This window comes from Gopherus flavomarginatus, chromosome 3 (assembly GCF_025201925.1).
Source record: "Gopherus flavomarginatus isolate rGopFla2 chromosome 3, rGopFla2.mat.asm, whole genome shotgun sequence".
Lineage (NCBI taxonomy): Eukaryota > Metazoa > Chordata > Testudines > Testudinidae > Gopherus > Gopherus flavomarginatus.
In genome coordinates this window covers 92,241,063-92,263,777 of record NC_066619.1, presented here as the reverse complement: position 1 = coordinate 92,263,777, position 22,715 = coordinate 92,241,063, and the positions used below count along the sequence as shown (strand labels likewise).

The 22,715-nt window shown below is 44.1% G+C and overlaps 1 protein-coding gene across 2 annotated transcripts; it reads right to left on the bottom strand.

The window, feature by feature from the left end:
* Window positions 1-4,009: 4,009 nt before the first annotated feature.
* On the bottom strand, window positions 4,010-22,715 carry QNG1 (Q-nucleotide N-glycosylase 1). Of its 2 annotated transcripts, XM_050945916.1 has the most exons (5): window positions 22,322-22,715; window positions 21,704-22,050; window positions 20,127-20,386; window positions 7,188-7,383; window positions 4,010-4,453 (listed from the first exon to the last, which is right to left on the bottom strand). In XM_050945916.1, the coding sequence occupies exons 1-5, from the start codon at window positions 22,405-22,407 to the stop codon at window positions 4,221-4,223; spliced, it is 1,122 nt and encodes a 373-aa protein (XP_050801873.1). In that variant the 5' UTR covers window positions 22,408-22,715; the 3' UTR covers window positions 4,010-4,220. The 2 variants fall into 2 exon arrangements, with proteins under 2 accessions (XP_050801873.1, XP_050801874.1); XM_050945917.1 differs by lacking the exon at window positions 22,322-22,715 and having other exon boundaries at window positions 21,864-21,957.

Genomic DNA, 22,715 nt, shown 5'->3' with positions numbered 1-22,715 from the left:
GTCACCAAATGAAATTAATAGGCAGCAGGATTAAAACAAATAAAAGGAAGTTCTTCTTCATGCAGCACACAGTCAACTTGTGGAACTCCTTACCTGAGGAGGTTGTGAAGGCTAGGACTATAACAGCGTTCAAAAGAGAACTGGATAAATTCATGGTGGTTAAGTCCATAAATGGCTATTAGCCAGGATGGGTAAGGAATGGTGTCCCTAGCCTCTGTTTATCAGAGGGTGGAGATGGATGGCAGGAGAGAGATCACTTGATCATTGCCTGTTAGGTTCACTCCCTCTGGGGCACCTGGCATTGGCCACTGTCGGTGGACAGATACTAGGCTGGATGGACTTTTGGTCTGACTCGGTACGGCCATTCTTATGTGCATCTTTGGCCAGCCTAGTCCCGCCACTGACTGAGGTCTGTCCATTGCCAGGGAGCACATATTCATAGTATGTCCTGTAGAGTCTATAGGAAACGATTACTGTGCTTCGTTTGACAATAAAACTGGCTTGGGTTCCTTCGTACCTTACTAAAGTCTGTGGTCTTTGGGAGTTCTCTCGGGGTTTGCTGTGTCAGCTATCTGCGCAGAGCCGGGGCAGCGCACAGAGGGTACACGCACGCAGCCGACTATTATCATTGAACAAGAGCAGAGCACCACACCGGCAGCTACTAACAACAGCTGGCAACCCCAGGTCAAACAGTGAACCAAAGGTCCTCAGCCCTTCAGTGAATAATAAATCTATACCCATTTTAAGCCTTGTTTCTGTGGAAGGTCCCTGGAGGTTCATAGGAACCTCAGGCCGTTTTTGTTATCCAAACACTAAAAAGAGCATTTGAAAAATGACAACCATGTGACCCTTCCCCACATTCTAATTACCCCAAAACAGTCCAAAAAATTTAAAGCCAAACTTCTACTTTAAAAAAATGAAAACAAATTCCTGTAGATAGCTTCAACACTGCATAAGCCTGAGTAGGTGATGAGGTAATTGAAGTGATGAGACAAAGTAGTGAGGTCATCTGTCCACCAACAGCCCTCACAATGATGGCATAGCTGCCTGCCTCAAATATTTGCAAGACAATGGACAAACCTCAGATATCTACCCCAAACACATTGTCAGACTCATCCATTTCATCCTCACAAATAACAATTTTACATTCGAACAACCATATTGTCCAAACTATGGGAACAGCAATGAGTACTAGAATGACTCCCAAATACGCAGCCTCTTGACAGGCCACTTTGAAGAAGAATTGCTGGACAAATGCATCATAAAACCAATGATATACCTGAGATACATCAGTGGTATTTTCATCCTCTGGACAGAAACTTCCTCACAGATATCCACCAAAACTTCAACAAACACAACCAGTCAATTAAACTTTCTTTGGAACTCTCCCATACTAGAATCAACTTCACCTGGACTCCACAATCAGCTTTAACAATAGAACCCCTCAGATCACCACACCTACCTCCATAGATCCAATAACCACCCCAAAATCTGTTATTTACATCCAGGCACTTAGATTCTACAGAATATGCTCCTAGGAGGAAGTCTGGGATACAAACCTTAACCCACTCAGAACTGCCTCTACTGAACAAAGACACTCCACCAGAGAAGTAGATCACATTATGGAACGCCACCCCACCCCCCCAAAAAAACACGAGAGAACCTGCTTCAATACAGAAATAATGTCCTCCCACTCCCAACTGCACACCTCTAGGTATCACCTACCAGTACCACCCCAGACTGGAACCCATATTGGGTATCAAACTCCAATGCATACTCCAAGGGAACTCCATCCAGAAAAAAATCTTTCCTGAACCCCTACTTCTGGCCTTCTTCAGAAATAACCTCCACAACATTTTCAAAAGACGAGCCTGGGAGCTTAAATTCATAACTTTGCTATACACTAAAAATTATGGTCTTAATAAAAAATCACTGGATTTATAGCTTTTACAACAATCTGCAACTCACTAACCCCGCTCCTTTTTTGTCCTATGACTACAGAGGTGTTAAGGGCACATATTCTAAGGAACTATTCAAGGTACTTATGCTAAATTATCTGTTCAATCTTATATTTAGCTGTGACATTGAATACCTTTCCCAGACCTGAGGAAGATCTCTGCGTACAGGGCCGGCTCCAGGCACCAGCATTCCAAGCTGGTGCTTGGGGTGGCAATCTGCAAGGGGAGGCATGGTTTGCCCCCAAGCAGTGCTCCGAATTGCCACCGCAGACGGTGGGGGCAGTCCCTGTGCCGTTAGGGCGGCACGTGCGTTTCCGTGGCGGCAGCAATTCAGCGGCAGCTTCTACGTTCAGCTGTCCGTGGCGGAGCAGCTTCTGCCATCTGGCTGAAGACAGAAACTGCCTCCAAATTGCCACTGTGGAAACCGGAATTTGGTGCGCTGGTTAGGGTGGCGAAAACAGTAGAGCCAGCCCTGTCTGTGTAGCTCAAAAGCTTGTCTGTCACCAAAGTTGGTCAATAAAAGATATTACCTCACTCACCTTGTCTCTGTAAATAGGTTTATTGATCTAGATACATAACTTTATCACAATAATGCCTCCTAAACCACAAGTAATACTTGGACAACAGTACATTGCAAATTTTATTCTGCTTGTAAAATAATTTATGAGGAATTAGCTACAAGCATGCCACAAAATGAAATATTTTATCCCCTTAGAAGGAATGATTGCAGCACATCTAGCAGAGGGCTGTACATGAGAAATCATGATTTAAGGGCTAAATTATGGATTAGAAAGTCTCTTATGCTTTGCAAATCCTTAATTAAAATTGAATTACTGGCCTAGTGCATGGGGCGGTTTGAGGAGGAGGGAAGAGAAGAAGAGGACCTGATGTATCTTGATTTAAGTAAGACTTTTGGTGCAGTCACACATGACATTCTCATAAGCAAGCCACCTACAGAAATATGATCAAGATTAAATTATTATAAAGTGGCTGCACCAGTGCTTGAAAGACTGTACTCCAAACATAGTTATCAATGGTTCACTGTTGAGCTGGGAAGGCATATGTAGTGGGATATTGCAGGGCTCCTGTACTATTCAGTATTTTCATAAATAATCTTGGATAATGGGGTAGATAGTATGCTTACAAAGTATGCTTGAAGGGGTTACAAGTACTTTAGAGGACAGGATTAGACAATTTTAATTGGTCTGAAATCAACAAGATGTAATTCAATAAAGACAAAGTGCAAAACACTATCCTTGGGGGGGGGGGGGGGAAATCAAACACACAACTACAAAATGGGAAATAATTGGCTAAGCAGGGGTACTGCTCAAAAGAATCAAGTGGTTATAGTATATCACAATTGAATAATAAAGCAAGTTTGCCAGCTTCTGTTTGGGCAGGGCTGCAGGGTTTGGGGCATGTGTTAACAGCACAGAGGGGAATCTTATAACCTCACATCAATGTTGCCACACATTTTACCAGGTCAATACTAACCAGCAAATTGTGAGTTTTCAAATGATACCTTACAAGGCATACTTTGTAGAAATATTATTACAATAGTGTGCAAGTGTAAATACAGGGGAGTATGCCCTATAAGGAAGATTAAAAAACTGGGCATATTTAGTCTTGAGAAAAGAAGACTGAGGGGGAACCAGATAAGTCTTCAAATATGTTAAGGGCTGTTATAAAAAGAGGATGGTGATCAATTGTTCTCCATGTGAGCTGAAGGTCGGATAAGAAGCAGTGGTCTAAATCTGAAGCAAGGGAGATTTAAGAAAAGCTTTCTAAGTATAAGGATAATTAAGCTCTGGAATAGGCGTCCAAGGGGGTTGCAGAATTCACATCACTGGAGCTTTTTAAGAACAGGTTGGATAAACTCCTGTCAGGACTGGTCTAGGTTTACCTGGTCCTACCTGAGTGCAGAGGGCTGGATCTGATGATCTCTCAACTCAATGTCTCTTCCAGCCCTGTGTGTCTATGAAAATGCAGTTATGTTGTTTAAGATTTACAATGCAAATTAGATTAATTGAATATTTACTCAATCAAGTGAATAAATTTTAATAAAGTTTTATTATATAGATCCAGATGTCTTAGTTTTATTTCAAGCATAATTATTTATTGAATACAAAAAATAGCCCTTCCCTGAATGTGAACTCTATGGAGTACTAATACACAACTGCAATGATGCACAAAGTGTTAAAATATCAGAGAATAGGTAACAAATCTGCATGATGCATCAGTGAGAGATCTATAAAATTGTTGTCAGTAGTATATACAACGTACACGATGAATTGGAATTTCTTTCATATCTTCCCTGTGATCCCGGGCATAGTCCCATAGATAATAATCAAGAAGAACTGCATTGACTCTTTCACTCATGTTTTGTCCCTTCTTCTTATAAAGTTCCAGCAGGTGATCACAGATCAATCCACAACACCAAATAGAACAACCTCGTATCTCCACTTCTTGTTTATCTCCAGACTGAAACATTATTCCTATAGAACAGAGTAGAGAGCACTCCAATTAAATGTTCAGTGGAACAGAAGACAGGAGTCACAGATGTTATACACTTTATATTTAACTATATATGTAGCTTAGAGAGAAACCAGAGTTACAGATTTGATATATTGCACCATAAATCAAAAGAATTCAGCCTGTGCATTTTCTAGGGTTTTCATTTTGTTTTTCTGCGTATATTTATGAGTTGCCACATTGTTAAACTCCCATCTACTGAGAAGTATGTCCTATATATTTTAGTTATTTCTAAAATACAGCAGTAGGTGGCTGCGGATAAGGGTTGATATACAGGCAAATCCAGATACTACACCACTATTCAAGGTAAGGAATGTTGCAGGCGGGCGTTATGCACGCTGCCCATATTTATGAATACACTTTACTGCTGTTCTTGCAATTCCAGTCCTTATCTTTTCCTGACAAGAGACGGACAATTACGTATCCACCACTGTATGGCAGCAGAATCTGATTATATCACCCCGGCACTAAAAGACCACAAGACTCTTAAGCTCCTGTGATTTAAAACAGAATTCAGATCTGTTTTCTAAAAGCTAGTGAACAAATCCACTGTGTCATATAATTCCTCATCTTTTTTTGCCATTGAGGAAGGTAAAACAGACGCATTGTTTTGCATGTAGACGATATTGCAGTTTCTCATTTTCTCCATTAACTTTTTTAAGTAATGCATTATATTTTAGAAGAGTTAACCTACTCCTTCTGAACAGCTCACTAACTGAACAGAAGACTATTTTAATCTAAAAAGGATTTAACAGCTAAAACAGAATAATCCAGAAAATAAAGATTGTGTCCTGAAACATTATTAGGTGGGACTATAGTTCATCCCATTATTTTGATGTCCTTTACCTCTCCCGAGTGCCTGCAAGAATGGAACTGTAGCTTTTATTTTGTATTTGATGCTGCCAGTCAATAATGAAAGATTTGTGAACATTGAAACCAGGACATTAGAGGAGAGCAACATTGGGTACATGAATAAAGTGCAATGCACTGTATTCAGATTTTCAATGAGGAGGATTTTGTTTGTTCTGGAAGACTTGCTAAAGGGAAGAAAAACAAAAGTTGGAGGACTGGGAGCTGCTTTCTTTTAAGTTAGTGATTGGTGTAATTAAGGAGATAGGGAAGCGTAGATTTAATAAATGAACTATTGTTTATAATGTCTTGATATTGGATTTACCCTACTGCCAGGCAGTATTGTTTCATCAGAGAGATCAACTAACAGCCAAAAATTACCAATAACTAAGTACATGGTAAGTGGTTAAGCCAAAGACAGGCTACAGGTTTTAATGAGAAAAGTGAAACAAATAAATAAAAAATTTAGAGACAAATCCTATTTCCTACTATTAGTTGTTTTACTGTTAACATGCACAGGAAAATGGAAACAAGTATCAATAAATAAAAATGCAATACAGAAGCTGTATTTGTTGGATATAAGTGTGCTACCATGTATTGACAAAACACACCACAGATTAGAATAGAGGCAGTTGTCAGTGGCCATGACTAAAGGACTGCCAGATGTAAACGGAACCATTTATTCTAATGGCTACAATAGCTAGGCCTTTTCTATGACTCTAGAGAGAATTTGCTTATATGGTCTTCAGAATTTCACTTCCCATGGATATGTTTACAGAATAACTAACAAAATAACTTTATGTTTCTATATTACTGTTCTTTTCACACACAAACTGATAACAGTTACTGTGAGGTAAATGACTGTCCCCACCCTTTTGTTTTTTCAAATTCAGAAAAAAAGGTAGGTACAACTATTAGGAACTCACTAATGGTACGTCTACACCACCCGTCGGATTGGCGGGTAGCGATCGATCTATCGCAGATCGATTTATCGCATATAGTGTAGACGCGATAAATCTATCCCCAATTTTTCACCCGTCGACTGCTGAACTCCAGCTCGGCAATAGGCGTAAGCGAAGTCGACAGGGGAACCATGGCCATCAATCCCGTGCCACAAGGACATGACGTAAGTAATTCTAAGTCGATCTAAGATATGCAACTTCAGCTACGAGAACAGCGTAGCTGAAGTCAATGTATCTTAGATCGATCCCCCGCCCTCCCCGCAGTGTAGACCAGGCCTAAGGGTATGTTTACACTACAATTAAAAATCTGTGGCTGGCCCATGCCAGCTGACTCAGACTCACGGAGCTTGGGCTAAGGGGCTGTTTAATTGCAGTACAGACATTCAAGCTTGGGCTGAAGCTCCAACCTGAGCTTGAATGTCTACACAGCAATTAAACAGCTCCTTAGCCCAAGCCATGTGAGCCACAGTCAGCTGGCATGGGCCAGCTGCAGGTGTCTAACTGCAACATAGACATACTCTAAGCCACAAACGGGCAGCTATAACCTTGTTGAAAATGGCACCAGCCCAAACAGAAGCTCAGTGTTCAACTGGTATACATCCATTTAAATCCAACCTTAGTAGTGTTTAATCCAAATAAATTTACAGCTTAATATTTATATACGATGAAAAAGATGACAGGGGGTGGTCTCCTCATCCCCGATCTTTAGATCATGTACTTTCTCTCCCTTTCCCCATCATTGGATGAAAACCCTGCACAACAAAAAGGAAAAAAAAAACCTCTCTCATACGTCTTTCATAGAGGCTAATAATCTCTATGCTACAAAATATTCATAAATGCGGACAAACACCACAAACACACTTGATGCAATAAAGGAGTTGCAAACCTTCACGGAGTTTCCTCATCAGTTCATCAGAATATCTCATTGCTCCCAGGTGAACAAGGACTTGAGGGATCCTATAGTCAGCAAATACAGTCAGACTAGAAATGTCACCGAAGCAGCCATCTCCTTTCCCTTCCAATGCGCTCCAAGTATCAGCCACTAGTATTTGTGCCCGTTTATAAAAAGACACCTTTTTACCCTGACAGATAACAAGAAAACAACTGTTTAGGTACCTGAGAGATGTAGGTATTCAGAGACTTCATTTTGTTAAAAGGAAATAATCATTATTATGCTTACTCAACTAAGCATGGCTAGTTAAACAGAATATGGTATCCTAGTATACATTCCAGTAAAAACATTGTAGAACCACATCCAAATTTTATATGCAAAAAACCCTTAAAGAAATACACCTGAACTTACTGCAGTGGAACTAAGATACTGTGATATCAGGTTATTGAATAATATTAGTTTATTACCTGTGAGAATTACTGTGATATCAAGTTACTGAGTAACAATGGTTTATTGTTTTATTCATTATATTGTTGTATAATGGTTTGTTATAAGTTATGCTACTTGGAGCTCAGTTAAATCAAAGTTTCTTTCAGAAGTCCTAGAGTTCACCCAAGACTTTATCTGGAGGAAAGTAACATATGGAGTATCTTAGTGGATGAGACCACTGGTACATCGAGTTCAACAGTTTGCCTCTAATACTGATCAAACAATATTCCAGTGAAGGCAACGCTTAACATTCATTCCATACATCTTGCCAATTACACAGGGATAGAGGGGAAAATTCATTTCAGTAATTGTCTTATAGTCTGAAGCATGAGATTTGCTTAGATTGTTAAAATGCTTTTATATTAGGCCTCAATCCTGCAAAGACTTATGCATGTGCTTCATCTAATTCATTGTGTGCAGTCTCATCGACTTTAAAGTGCAAAGTTGAAAATGTGCATAAGCCTTTGCAGGATTGGGGCCCTAGCTCTATAAATATTTTTATCAAAATAAAACCAGATCTGATTAAAATACAGCTATGGCAGAATAGGGTTTGTTTGTTGAAGTGGCTACTATAGAACACTAGCAAATGAGATAGGACTTTCATTAGATTTTGGAATACTTTTCTGCCACTTCCCCTCCCCTCGAATTTTCACAATGGACAGCAAGAAAATTATTCTTTTTCTAAAACTGTGCTTTAAAACTACTCCAGCGAATAGAGCGTATTTTTTGCTGTTCTGTGCCCAACTCCAAAAGGACCAAGAGATCAGCAGTGCCAAGTCTGTTTCTCTGCACACCACTTGAGTGTTTTTTTTAGTTCTCCCTCTCCATCCTCCACTCATCCTGCATGTCTGCTCCCCTCCATTTTTAAATAAATACTAATTTTAGAATCTTATTGTGTTTCATTCAAATGCAACTCAAAGTATAGCCTGATCTATGTAAGGAAGTAATACTTTGTATTTACAGCAACAATTTCCAGCGCTTATCATTTTAAAAGAAAGAAATTAAAGCCTACTGGACTGTGATAGTAGTTTTCATGTCCTTCCCGAAATGCTACCATAGTGACCCCATCTCCCTCTAAGCCTTCATAACTTGTCTGTTGGACAGAGTAGAATTAGCTAGGGTTGTTGGTGGCAGTTTCCAGGAAGAAGCATATATCGTTAGAGAAATAGTATTACCGCTTAAACTGTTTTCTCAGATTGTTTTTGAGGGAAGTTGGACCAACTATCAGTTTTGGCAGTGGGACTCCATTGAAAGATTAAATTGTGATCCCTCCTTCCCAATGAAAAGAGGAAAAACAGCTGGAACCATCAGAACCCTTACTAATTCTGACCTACCAGTAGATCTCATCTTGAGAGTCAGACAGAGGCCTAAGTCCCATGTTACCAGGGCTAGTTGCTGCTAAAAAAGCAGTGTATTGAGCATGAAAGGTATGATAATGCTTCTAGTACCAAATCAGAGAAAAGGTGGATTGTTAGAGAGTGAGGATTTTACAGTTCCAGAATGTTGGACGCAAAGTGTATATATCATTCATGGGTCACTGCTTAGAAAGGATTCCATAGTTTAACTGGCAGGCAAGAGACTCCTGCAATGTGAATCCTGGGACACATTTCAAGTACAGCAGTGATTTTGAGTACAACAGTGATTCACAAGCAATGTGTCTCTGGACCTCACTTCAGCAAAGCACTTAAGTGCTTGCTTAACGGTGGCAACTAGTTTTTTTTGTTTTTTTGGGGGAGGGGGAAGGAGGGAGGCAGGGAGAGGGAGGAAGCATACCAGGTGGGAAGAGATGGAGGGCAGTCTATTAATATTAAGGTCTCTTTTTTTGGTGCCACTTTTTTTGGTTTATAATTTGCCTTTAAAAAATTAAGGACAATAGGGACTCTGATTACCGTAATTTTAGCAACAAAGTGTCTCATATGTAGTACATCTTGTGAAACTTATGCCCATAGAATTGGGGACATCTTGTCTTAGTTGTAAAAATTCCCCTGGAAAATCAGAGCATGACTGAGAAAAGCTGAAGCCTAGTATGGTTATACTTTTGAATATGAACGAGACACACTAATGCACATTACATTTTTGTTCTTAAGTGTTATTAGGGAAATTTTATTTGTTTTCAGATTCCTCCCCTACCCAACTTCAGTTTCTGCTACTTCCTGATCCTCTATCATGTCATGGTCCTGCCTTGTGACACCCCAGTCTTCTACCATGGAAGCAAAGTTGATAATGTGCAAACTGGGACTGTCTCTCCACTGCTAGCACTTGTTTTGTTACAACCAGGGTATAAATTTGGCCAGCAGTGTTTCATCCACCTTCAGAACATATAGCTGCCTGGCAAAAAACAAAAGATAGGCCCTGCATTAGTGCAATAAACTCTTTGATCATGTAAATGTTTATGGTGCAACATCAGCATTTGTGACTGATTTTCATTCTGCAGTTTGTTTGCAGCTGCTATTTATAATGCAAGACTCATTAACCCAGGGGTAGGCAACCTATGGCACATGTGCCGAAGGCGGCACGCAAGCTGATTTTCAGCGGCACTCACACTGCCCGGGTCCTGGCCACCGGTCTGGAGAGCTCTGCATTTTAATTTAATTTTAAATGAAGTTTCTTAAACATTTTAAAAAGCTTATTTACTTTACATACAACAGTAATTTAGTTATCTATTATAGACTTAATAGAAAGAGATCTTCTAAAAACATTAAAATGTATTACTGGCACATGAAATCTTAAAGTAGAATGAATAAATGAAGACTCGGTACACCACTTCTGAAAGGCTGCTGACCCCTGCATTAAGCATTCAGGCTCTTGTGAAGGTTACATAAACACATTTTGCCATTCCGCAGATAAGAAGCATATTCTGCTTATCACTTTCCAGTAAAGTGTTTATCTTTTAATCAGACATGTATTTGCTGGAAGGAGGAAAAATATGCTTTGAACTGTTTAACTTGAACAGCATAGTAAGTTCAGAAACCAGTTAGGGTGGACTTCTTTTAGAATATAGGCCCACCTTAGATTTGGATGAACTATGATTTTAAATTGAGTTGGGATATTAGCATGAGCAACAGATCCAACACAAATGACCAAAAAGAATAAGACCTGTGAGAAAGAGGAGTTGTGGTGTTAAATGTGTGATGACCCTTTTGTGGCAACATTGCAACATGACCCCATTCTGGCCTATCTCGGAGTGAAGCTAGATAGCACGCTAACCTTCCATAACCAACTGAAGAAGGTAAATACCAAGACGAAAACAAGGGTCAACCAGGTCCAGAAAAAGACGGTTACTCACCTTTGTAACTGTTGTTCTTCGAGATGTGTTGCTCATATCCATTCCAGGTAGGTGTGTGCGCCGCGCGTGCACATTCGTCGGAAAACTTTTACCCTAGCAACTCAGTGGGCCGGCAGGTCGCCCCCTAGAGTGGCGCCATCATGGCGCTTGATATATACCCTTGCCGGCCCACCCGCTCCTCAGTTCCTTCTTGCCGGCTACTCCGACAGTGGGGAAGGAGGGCGGGTGTGGAATGGATATGAGCAACACATCTCGAAGAACAACAGTTACAAAGGTGAGTAACCGTCTTTTCTTCTTTGAGTGATTGCTCATATCCATTCCAGTTAGGTGAATCCCAAGCCTTACGTAGGCGGTGGGGTCGGAGTGAAATGTGGCAGAATGAAAACTGCTGAGCCAGAGGCTACAGCATCTCTTGACTGTTGAACCAGGGCATACTGCGAAGCAAAGGTATGGACCGAGGACCAGTGGAGCTGTGCGATAGATCTCATGGGTAGGAACACGAGCCAGCAAGGCGGCAGATGAAGCCTGAGCCCTGGTAGACTGTACGATGATGTGGCTTGGGGAAATATGAGCCAAATCATAACAAGTGCGGAAGTCCGCCATCACCCAAGATGAGATCCTCTGAGAGGAAAACAAGCAAGCCCTCCCTTTGGCTCGCTACCGTGACAGAGCTGGGGCACCTTACGAAATGGTTCTGGCAGCGCAATATAAATGCGAGCACTCCACAGATGTCCAAGGAGTGCAATGGTTGTGCCCATTGCGTTGAGCTGTGGGTAACATGAAAGGCCGAAACCACCTTAGGGAGGAAAGCCGGGTGCGGTCATAACTGCACCTTGTCTTTGTGAAACCTAGTGTACGGCGGAACCCCCGTAAGAGCTCTGAGCTCGGAGACCCGTCTGGCCGATATAACAGCTACGAGGAAAGTTGTCGTCCAAGACAGGTATATCAGAGGGCCAGTCGTGAACGGCTCGACTGGGGGAGACATAAGTCTGGTTAAAACTAGGTTGAGGTCCCAGGTTGGGGCTGGGCGGCGCACCCGAGGGTGCAAGCTCTCCAAGCCCTTGAGGGATCTCGAACCCATAGAGCGTGAGAACACGGAACGTCCACCTTAGCCTGGCTGGAAGGTAGAGATGGCTGCTGAGTGTATCCTCAGCGATGATACCGCCAGGTCCTGCCGCTGAAGGCCAGAGGCAGGCCAAATAGAGGGGATCGAGACCTCAGCAGGAGCAAGATCGAGCGTATTGCAGCTGTAGAAGAAATGCTTCCACCTGGCCTGGTACGTTGACTAGGTGGAAGGCTTCCTGTCACCCCGGCTCAGTTACGCAGCAGCCACACCGTAAGGCGAAGAGGCTGCAGGTCCGAGTGACGAAGCCTGTCGTTGCCCTGAGTGATGAGGTCTGGGTGGGGTGGCAGGGTAATTGGGTCTGTTATTGACAGGCCGAGCAACGTGGTATATCAGTGCTGCCTGGACCACTCTGGAGTGATCATGATGATGCGCGCTCTGCCCCTGCGGAGTTTGAGCAGGACCTAATGAACCAGTGGGAACAGTGGGAAGGCATAATGGAGTTGGCCTTTCCACGGCATCAGGAATGCGTCCAAGATCGATCCCGAGGAGAGACCTTGGAAGGAGCAGAACATCTGGCATTTTCTGCTCTCGCGGTGAGCGAACAGGTCTATGTGAGGAAACATCTCCGCTTCTGGAAAGCAGAACGCCTCACATGGGGCAGAGTGATCACTCGTAAGACAGGAAAGACCTGCTGAGTCAAAGCGCCAAGACGTTCCGAACGCCTGGGAGAAAGGACATCACCAGCTCCATCGAGTGGGCCATGCAAAAGTCCCGGAAATGGATGGCCTCCTGACAAAAGGGGGGAGGACCATGTCCCTCCCTGGATATTTATGAAGCACATGGCCGCTGTGTTGGCTGTAAACACCGAGATACAACGGCCTCTCAGCTGCCGCTGGAACCCCTGGCACGCCAGGCGGACTACTCTCATTTTTGGGGCATTGATGTGGAATGCCAGCTCCCGAGAAGACCAAAGGCCTTAAGCTCGGAGGTGACCATGAGCACTTGAGCAGAGAGATGACGCGTCCGTCATCAGGGGCAGTGAGGGCTGGGGCGGATGAAACCGCATCCCTGCCCACACCAGGGAGGGAGTTAGCCACCACTCTAGGGAGCCTAAGGTGCTCAAGGGAACGGTGACTACCATGAACATTGGCTCCCTGTCTGGGTGGTACGCCGAGGTGAGCCGGACTTGGAGAGGACGGAGGCGGAGCTTGGCGTGTTTGGTTACAAACTTGCGGGCAACCATGGATCCAGGAGACTGAGACAAGTATGAGCTGAGGTCGTTGGGAAAGCCTGCAGACCTCAGATGATTGTTGCCATCACCTAAAACCGCAGTTGTGATAAGCAGGCTCCGGCTAGGTAGGAGACCAGGATAGCTCCTAGGAAGTCCAACCTCTGCGTGGGAATCAGAGTGGATTGCTCTATAGTAATCATCAGGCCTTGACCTGTGAATAAGACCGTGACGATGCCCACGCGCTGAGTGGTTTGTGTCTCAGAGTCTCCTCGGATAAGCGAATCGTCCAGATACGGAAAAACGCATATCCGACATCAGCGAAGGTAGGCGGCGACTATGGCCGTAAACCAGAAGTACTGACAGTTGGCTAGAAAGCGGAGGTATCTCCTGTGCGGAAGGAAGATGGCGTTGCGAAAGTACGCGTCCTTCATATCCAGGGCGGCATAGTAGCCCCCAGGAGGCAAGGATGGAATAATGGTTCCCAGGGATACCGTGCGGAACTTCAACCTTATCCTAAACCGGTTGAGTCCGTGCAGGACTAGGAAGGTCTGAGACCTGCGTTCGAGTGGGGGACTAGGGCATAACGGGAGTAAAACCCCTTGCCCCTTTCGTCCATTGGCGTCTGCACCTCTTGTACGAGGAATTGCTCATGAGAGGGGTCCCTGAAGGGGGGACAGGGCTGGAACAAATTAGAGGTGGTACCTATGCTCCACCGTGCGCAGGATCCAGCGATCTGAAATTAACTGGGGCCACGCCAGGAGAAAGCGGGATTGGGATCCCGGCCTGTGACTGGTACACCGCCCTCAGGTGCACCTTGGAAGGTTCGTCTTTGGTCCCAGTGGTAATTGCGAGGGACCTTGACCTTGGCTCTTTAGGGGTCCTGATGTTCGTCTGCGACCACCTTGGCCTCGCCATTTGCCAAAGTCCTGACTCTGGCTAGGCACAGAGTATGGCGGCTGGGGACAGAAAGGCCTGCGTTTGGTCGCTGGCATATGCATGCTGAGAGAGCGCATTAGGACCCTATTGTCCATCAGGCTTGGCAGCCTGGGGCTGTCTTTGCCGCGAAAGGCCTTTACCAACAAAGGGTAAATCCTGAATGGCATACTGCAGCTCCGGCCGGAGGTTTGAAACCTGAAGCCATGAGATGCACCTCATGGCGACACCAAAGGCCAGAGGCCTGGCTGCAGAGTCTGCTGCGTCCAACGAGGCCTGGAGGGACGCTCTGGGTACCTTTTTTCCCCCGTCCTCCAAGACGGCAGCGAACTCTTGGCGGGAGTTTTGAGGGAGAAACTCCATAAACTAAACTACCTTCACCCAGGTGCTATAATTATCGCAGCTAAGCAAGGCTTGTTGCTTTGCTACCCAGACCTGCAGGGCCTCTGCAGAGTACACCTGGCGGCCAAACAGGTTCATTCGCCAAGCCTCTTTCGGTTTCGGGGCTGGCGCCCGCTGGCCATCATATCAGAATCGTGGTCCTGAGCATAAGATCTGCGCATGTGGGATGACACGGATGCGTGTCCGGATGGCCATGGAGGTACTAAAAGAAGGCACAGGCAGAGTCTCTGACTCTATCGGACCTTGCCCAACTCGGCACCGGGAACCGGCACCGGGAGGCGTACCGGTACCTGGAACGAGATCCAGACCCGCAACCAGAATGGTGCCTGGAGGTCGACCGAGATCTCGAGGCTCGGGGAGAGGCTACAGGAGTCACGGTACCTGTCGCGGTGCCGGGAGTCGGAATGGTGCCGATAGCGGGTCGGCGAACAGGATACCGACCGGTGCAGCGAGTGCGACCAGTACCGATGAGGAAAACAGCACCAGGACTGCAAGTGGTGTCGGGCGTGCCGACAGGATCTGGAGTGTCTGCGGGACCGTGATCATGAACGGTGCCGCTCTGCTGTGCTGACAGAGGACGGTCACATGAAGAGACTATTACCCGCACCGGCGGTGCCGGGGTCAGGCAGCATCGACTCTGTCATGGCAATGAGATCCCTCGCCATTGGTAATGTCTCCAGCGTGGAGGGAACAGCAGGCTCAACCACAGTGCATACTGGGGAGCTGTCAGGCACCGGATTCGACAGCCCTCGTGGGACCGGGATCGACGGTACCGAGGTCGTCAGAGCTTCGGTAGGCGTCGGTGCCGGGTGATCCGAGTTAGATGAGCTGTCTGGCTGCGGTGCCGTCGGCATGGAAGCAGCAGGAGCAATAAGCTCAACCACGGCGCGCGCCGGGGAGCCGTCAGGCACCGGATTCTACGGCCCTTGTGGGACTGGAATCGACGGTGCCGACGTTGTCGGTGCCTCAGAGGTGTCGGTGCTGGGCAATCCGACTTAGACGAGCTCTCTGGCTGCGGTGCCGTTGGCACGGAAGCAGCAGGAGCAGTAGCTCAACCACGGCGCGTGCCGGGGAGCCGTCAGGCACCGGATTCTACGGCCCTTGTGGACTGGGATCGACGGTGCCGACGTTGTCGGTGCCACAGCAGGTGTCGGTGCCGGGCGATCCGACTTAGACGAGCTCTCTGGCTGCGATGCAGGTGGCACGGAAGCAGCAGGAGCAGGGGGCTCAACCACGGCGCGTGCCGGGGAGCCGTCAGGCACCAGCAGGAATTGTAGGCTCTCTCGACCTCGGAGGAAGGGAGCGGTGCCGAGTCGACTTCGGTGCCGGCGACGGCCGGTGCCGAAAGGCCTTGGCAGTACCGGCGGGGTCCGGTGCCGAGGAGGCGCTTCTGCCAGCCGCTTGATCATTGCTCGGCGCCAAAGGTGGAGGGGTAAGTGAAAGTCCCGCTCCTTTTTGTTCTCGGCTTAAAAGCCTTGCAAATGGGGCACTTAGCTGTCAAGTGTGATTCCCTGAGGCACTTCAAACAGGAGTCGTGTGGATCTCCCTTCGGCATCGGCTTCTGGCAGGCCGAGCCCATTTTAAAACCCGGTGAGCCGTGCATGGGCTCCGGCACCGGGTTCATGGAAGGGGCTACTTCCTGAACCCCGCTAACAATTACTAAACTAACTATGTTAGCAAAGAAAAAACGTATAACTATACAAATATATATATAAAAGGATTATAACTGCATAACTATATACGAGAACTACGAGTAGCTAGGGAAGTGGAGGTCAGCTAAGCCGCGCTCCACTGTTCCAACGACCGACACGGGCGGTAAGAAGGAACTGAGGAGCGGGTGGGCCGGCAGGGGTATATATCAAGCGCCATGATGGCGCCACTCTAGGGGGCGACCTGCCGGCCCACTGAGTTGCTAGGGTAAAAGTTTTCCGAAGAATGTGCACGCGCGGCGCACACACCTAACTGAAATGGATATGAGCAATCACTCGAAGAAGAACTGGCAAGCACAAGCTGGTGAGCATCACCATCAGTGCTAGACACATCAGTCCTTGTGTACTCCATAGCTGAGTACTGTGCACTGGTATGGACCAGAAGTAGTGATACTCAACTCGATGCTGTCCAACTGAACACTGCAATGCAATGCAATGCATCACTGGAATCCTCAAGCTGACCCCAACACCTTAGCTGCCAATGCTGTTGCACATTGCAGCAAATGGATGGAGGAGCAATGCCACAACCCTTCTGGAATTCCAGAGGACCACGGAACATGAAGTCTTCCCATTCTCTAGGACCTTAACACCATTTCTCACCACCACTTGAGGTTGCATAAGCACTTTTGGACTCACATATTTAAGCTTCAATAGTGCGATTTCAACCCTGATGAAGCTTGGAAAGCAGAATGGAACTCATATGAAGTCAAAATACTTCATTGGGTCTTTCACAATGCATTAAGATCCCTGGTTTGATCTCCCATGAAGCTCTTGGGCAACCAAAACCACATCTGCACAAATGATGGCAGATGCGGATACTTGCTGTACAAATGGAAAATTTAAGACTCTCCAGAGTGCGACTGGGGTCACTCAGAACAAACCATGAAAAATAGAACAACTCAATGCCTGATTTACAAATACGAAGGAGGCATCACAACAATACACTGCTACTCCAGATGCAGCTATCTGGCTTGCTATCTAAATGTAAAGATGCTGCTCTACATTTACATCAGCCATACGAAGAAGAAATATCAACTCTTCAAAATACCAGTGTTATCTTTTTTAAGTTTCAGGCACAACAACAGAAATAAAAACACGGTTAACTGGGTACCAGATGCAGTAAATAATCGGTTAAAAAAGAATGAAACTCCATCTGGCCTTAGCTAAGGTCCAATAATTGGTAATTACATCACTTATTTGTTAAAAGGTATAAAGAAGGAAACTCTTAAAGGGTTCATTGCTAATACCTGCCTGACCATGCTGGAGCTAACAAATACGGATCTAAGCACCGTTGGGCTTAGGCCATTTGTAAGTATCTTGATCAAATGCTTATAAAATGTTTTGTTAATGTTTGGAAGTAATAAATTGCTTATTATTTATGCTTTTTAGACATGTTTAGAATCAACTGTATAAATATCATTTGATTGAATAAAGGAATTTATGATTAAATTAATATCATGGTAATACCGTGCATAAATAATAATAATTCAAACTCATCTGAACTGTTTTCCATATAGAAGACATCTTATTTCTCAGTAGGAAGCCACACAAAGAAATAAAATAACATCACCTACTGAAGACCTGCCAGGGAAAAATTAACAGTTATAAATGCCATTCTGCACTTTATTGGCCTGTTTCCTCTTTGCATGTTGTCAGTATACTTTCGGTTCAAGTTCAGATGTTCAAAAGAGGGTATCTTGAAAAGACCACCTATTATCACTAATGCTCGTGCAGGTCTTCTTCATGTGTGGTGTGAAAGCAGAGCTGTCATAAAAAGATAGTTACGGGTTAATGTCTCTCTTACCTGTAAAGGGTTAAGAAGCTCAGTAAACCTGGCTGACACCTGACCAGAGGACCAATAGGGGGACAAGATACTTTCAAATCTTCGTGGAGGGAAGCCTTTTGTTTGTGCTCTTTGTTTTGGGGGTTGTTCGCTCTTGGGACTAAGAGGGACCAGACGTCAATCGAGGCTCTCCAAATCTTTCTAAATCAGTCTCTCATGTTTCAAACTTGTAAGTAACAGCCAGGCAAGGCGTGTTAGTCTTGTTGGTTTTCTCAACTTGTAAATGTTCCTTTTTGCTGAGAGGATTTTACCTCCGTTTGCTGTAACTTTGAACCTAAGGCTAGAGGGGGTTCCTCTGGGCTATATGAATCTGATTACCCTGTAAAGTATTTTCCATCCTGATTTTACAGAGATGATTTTTATCTTTCTTAAGAACCTGATTGATTTTTCCTTGTTTTAAGATCCAAGGGGATTGGATCTGGACTCACCAGGAATTGCTGGGGGGAATGGTTAAATTCTCCTTGTGTTAAGATCCAAGGGGTTGGATCGGTGTTCACTAGGAACTTGGTGAAAAAGTCTCTCAAGGCTGCCCAATGAGGGGAAGGACAGGAAGTGTTCCCAACACTGAAATTTCTGGATAATGGCAGTGTTACCAGATCTAAGCTAGTAATTAAGCTTAAAGTGTCCATGCAGGTCCCCACATCTGTACCCTAAAGTTCAGAGTGGAGGAGGAACCTTGACAAGAGCACTAGTATAGACAGTACTAAACACAGTGCAACTCACCTGCTCTGACATCTGGGACAGAATATGCTAGTACAGACCAAGTTCCAGTATAGACAGGAGATGCCAACAAATGAAGCAAAAATTGACTAGACCCAATTTCCTGGACAGCAGCCCTTTCCTTTTATGAGACTTTGATTTAATCTGTTTTATTCTGCTCCATCCCTGTAGAGATGGTGTATGAGCAGAAGTATAACATTATGGGTTAATTATATTTTATATTCATCTATATACAACACCCACTGAACTCAACAGGAGTCACGGGGCAGATCCCCAGCTGCTGTAAATTGTTATACTCCATTAAAAATAAAAGTTTCTTCAGTGGCTGCTGAAACTCTTAAAAAATGGGGAGAAGGGAATTAAAAAAAACCCTGGAGACAGATAAAAGGAAAAATAAAAAGTTAGTGGGAGCAGAATATAAACTTTCAGCTGCCGGAATTATCTTTTCCTGTGTGTTTATATAGACCCTGGTACAATGGGGCCCTAATTTGAGTGGGAACCCTGTCACTCCTACAATACAAAAATAAACAAGAAGCGTGGTGATGAGGAAACAAATAGAAGAGGGGGAGAGAAAAGGAAAACTGTGTTTTTACTCATAAAAGTGTATATCATCCACAAGGAATGCATCACTAGTACAGGAGTTATTTAGCAGTGCAAGTAATTATGGAAGTCCCTATTGGGTTTCAAGGAGCACGAAAGCTTTAGTTAAGCAAGTGATTTTTAAGTATTATTTGTAATTTTGTTGTTATCTGTTGTTTGTTTTTGTTTATAAAGCTATTTTACATCTTAAAAATTAATTTCTTTAAAAACAAAGTTCCCTATATTACTTATGATTAAATATCATTATTAAAAACCCATTAAAAATTTCACTAAATGCTGTTTGCTTTTTACCCCAGAGAAACATCAGTAAAAATTGAATAGTCAATTTCACTTTTATTTCTAGTCAATTTCACTTTCAGGTTCTCAAGCACTAACACCATGCTATTATGTTTGGATAGCAAACATAGTAGAAGAATTGTTATCATTGAAATTTAAAAAAAAAAAAGAAGATTTCATGGCAACGTTTCTGTTAGCCTTTGATTTTATGGAAGCTTATTTTCACAAAAATCTCAATTCTGAGTAAAAATTTGACCTGTTGTCATTAAAAAAAAAAAAAAAAAAGTTCTCATGGATAGCCTAACAATAGTTTTGGGGTACACTCAGTAATAAGTGAGCTCCTTTTAAATTCAAAATTCCCCAGCAGAACTAACTTACCTTAAATGTAGCCTCATCTCTGTAAGAAGGAAAATTCTCTACTACTATACGCAGTAGTTTCTGAGCACTTTTCTCACTCATTTTAACACAAGTGACGAAAGAGCCTCCAAACTTCTCAAGCAGAATTGTCCCTGTTTCATTCAGAATACGATGTCTCTCTTCAATCAAAGGCATGGGGACATCTGTGTCAGAGCGAAATACATGTCTAACCTGCTCAAGTGTCATAGTGGCGTAATATGCGGCACTGGTAATAGGTATTCCTTCAGAAAAATAAAAAAAAAACCCTTTTAGAATGTCATGTTATATAGGCATTTGTGAAATAATAATCACTTAGGATTGGAACAGTTATATTACAGCTGTACACTAGAATGTTATGTTCACAAATTAAGATGAAGCAAGTACTCAGTCAACTGTTAAGTTTGATTTTAAATGGAGATAAAGGTTTATTATGCCCATAGACTCCTACACATAACAGCTCCCAAATGGCAAGTCATCATTGTACGTTTCTTCTTTTTTCTGTATCTTTCCCCATTTCGACTAGTCTTCAATACTTGACTTGACATTTAAATAATATCCCATGCAAATATCAGCACCCAATTCTTACTCCTATTTTTACTTTAATTGCCAGTCATTCTGAATCCACATAAAATATCCTTATAGCTTTCCCCTTATTTGTATGCACTCATTGTGGTTTCTTCATAAAGACATTTAACTAGACCCACACTGAGAATTTTTGGCCATACCTTCACATAACATAAGAACGGCCGTACTAGGTCAGACCAATGGTCCATCTAGCCCAGTATCCTGTCTGCCAACAGGGGCCAATGCCAGGTGCCCCAGAGGGAGTGAACCTAACAAACAATTAATGATCAAGTGATCTCTCTCCTGCCATCCATCCCCACCCTCTGACAAAGAGAGGCTAGGGACACCGCTATTAGCCACTAATGGAGTTAACCTCCATGAATTTATCCAGTTCTCTTTTAAATGCTGTTATAGCCACCATTGGTCTAGCACTCCTTCAGTGATAGCAACTGTGGAAGCACCAGCCTGCACCAGGTACAGGTGTTTCTATTACTGTGGTTTCTAGACTTGCTGGAACTGCATTGGAGAGATTAGATTAACAGGAGAGAATTCTCTAAAATTCTCAGTGTAGACAAGGTTTATTTGATAATCACAAAAATATAAAATTAATTTAAAAATGTACCTGAAATAACAAGAGTCACGTATGCATATGACTACATAATTGACAATAGTATAATTAATTGGAAAAAATATAACCCAAAACAAAAATTTTGCATATATGTGATTAAATAGTTTATTTTCTATAAGAATGGGTATTACAGTCCTTCTAGTTCATCTCATGTGAACTGAATAGGACTACCCAGATATACTAAGCTGCTCACCTCCATGTATTTGCAGGGTCAAAGAGTACATTTGAAACTGTCTCTGAGACAGTCTGAATTTCCTCCTTCTCCCATCATAATTATAACTAGTATGTAGAGTTTTAGTTTAATAAGCAACTCAACCATATAGCCACCATTCAGCTCCACTACAATTCAGAGTAATTATGTACTAACCACCATCAAGTGCTCTGTTGATTGCAGCACAAAGAGACCAGTAACCACTGTACATCTTGCCTCTGTACTTCACCAGACACTTACGGTCTTCCTGTTCGGACCAAAAGGAAAAGTTAAGGGTATCTACAAGAAACACCCAATTCACTGCATCGTCACTCACTGCTTGAGGGTTCAGTTCGTGAAGAGATTTCCAGCCAGACAAACTAAATTCTTTTGCTGAGACTTTGTCAAACAGAGCCTCTGCAACTTTCTTCACTCCCTCTTCTTCAAGGAGCACGTCTTGGCTGTTTTCGGCTATGAACTTGGCAGAGTCTTTAGGAGACAGGAACGCTTCCATGGCTCTCCTTCTAGCGAGAGGGAAAGAAAAACATTCAGAGTCATCCTCTGCAGGACTCAGAGAGCGCGAGGTGACCCAAGGGAGTGACAGGGCCCAGCACGACCAGGGCCATCACTAGGTCCATACATCACCAGGTATCGCGGTAGGTTGCCCCGCCCCTTCACATGATTAGCTACAGGCCACCACAGCACTTCTCTCAGCAGAACGTACCGGGAAAAGAGAAGAACTAACCCCCTCCCCTCGCATCGGGCGGGCGCTGCTACGGGGGGACGAGCGTTTACCTGGGCAGGTGCGCGGGCGCTTCGCAAGGAGGACTCCGCACAACGAACGTCAGTACCGAGCAGAACAGGCAGCAGTAGCAGCGCATAGCCCGCCCCTTCCGTCTTTCCTCCAGCCGTCACACCTTCAGCCACCAATGACAACTTGCCTGATTTGCAGAATAGTGGAGATACGATCAGAAGACGGTGGGCGCTAGCTTTTGAGCTCAGCCACAGGCTGCACGAAAGAGCCGTTTAATGGAGTGGGGGCTCAGCCTGACCTTTACAGCAGCTTCTCTTTATGACGCTTCTACCAAATTCTTTCCCTCTCTGTGACTCCTGGTGCAAGGAGGAGAGAGGACAATTTGGGGGTAAGGGAGAAGGCAGGGAAGGCAGTTCTGATGGAATTTTATTGCAG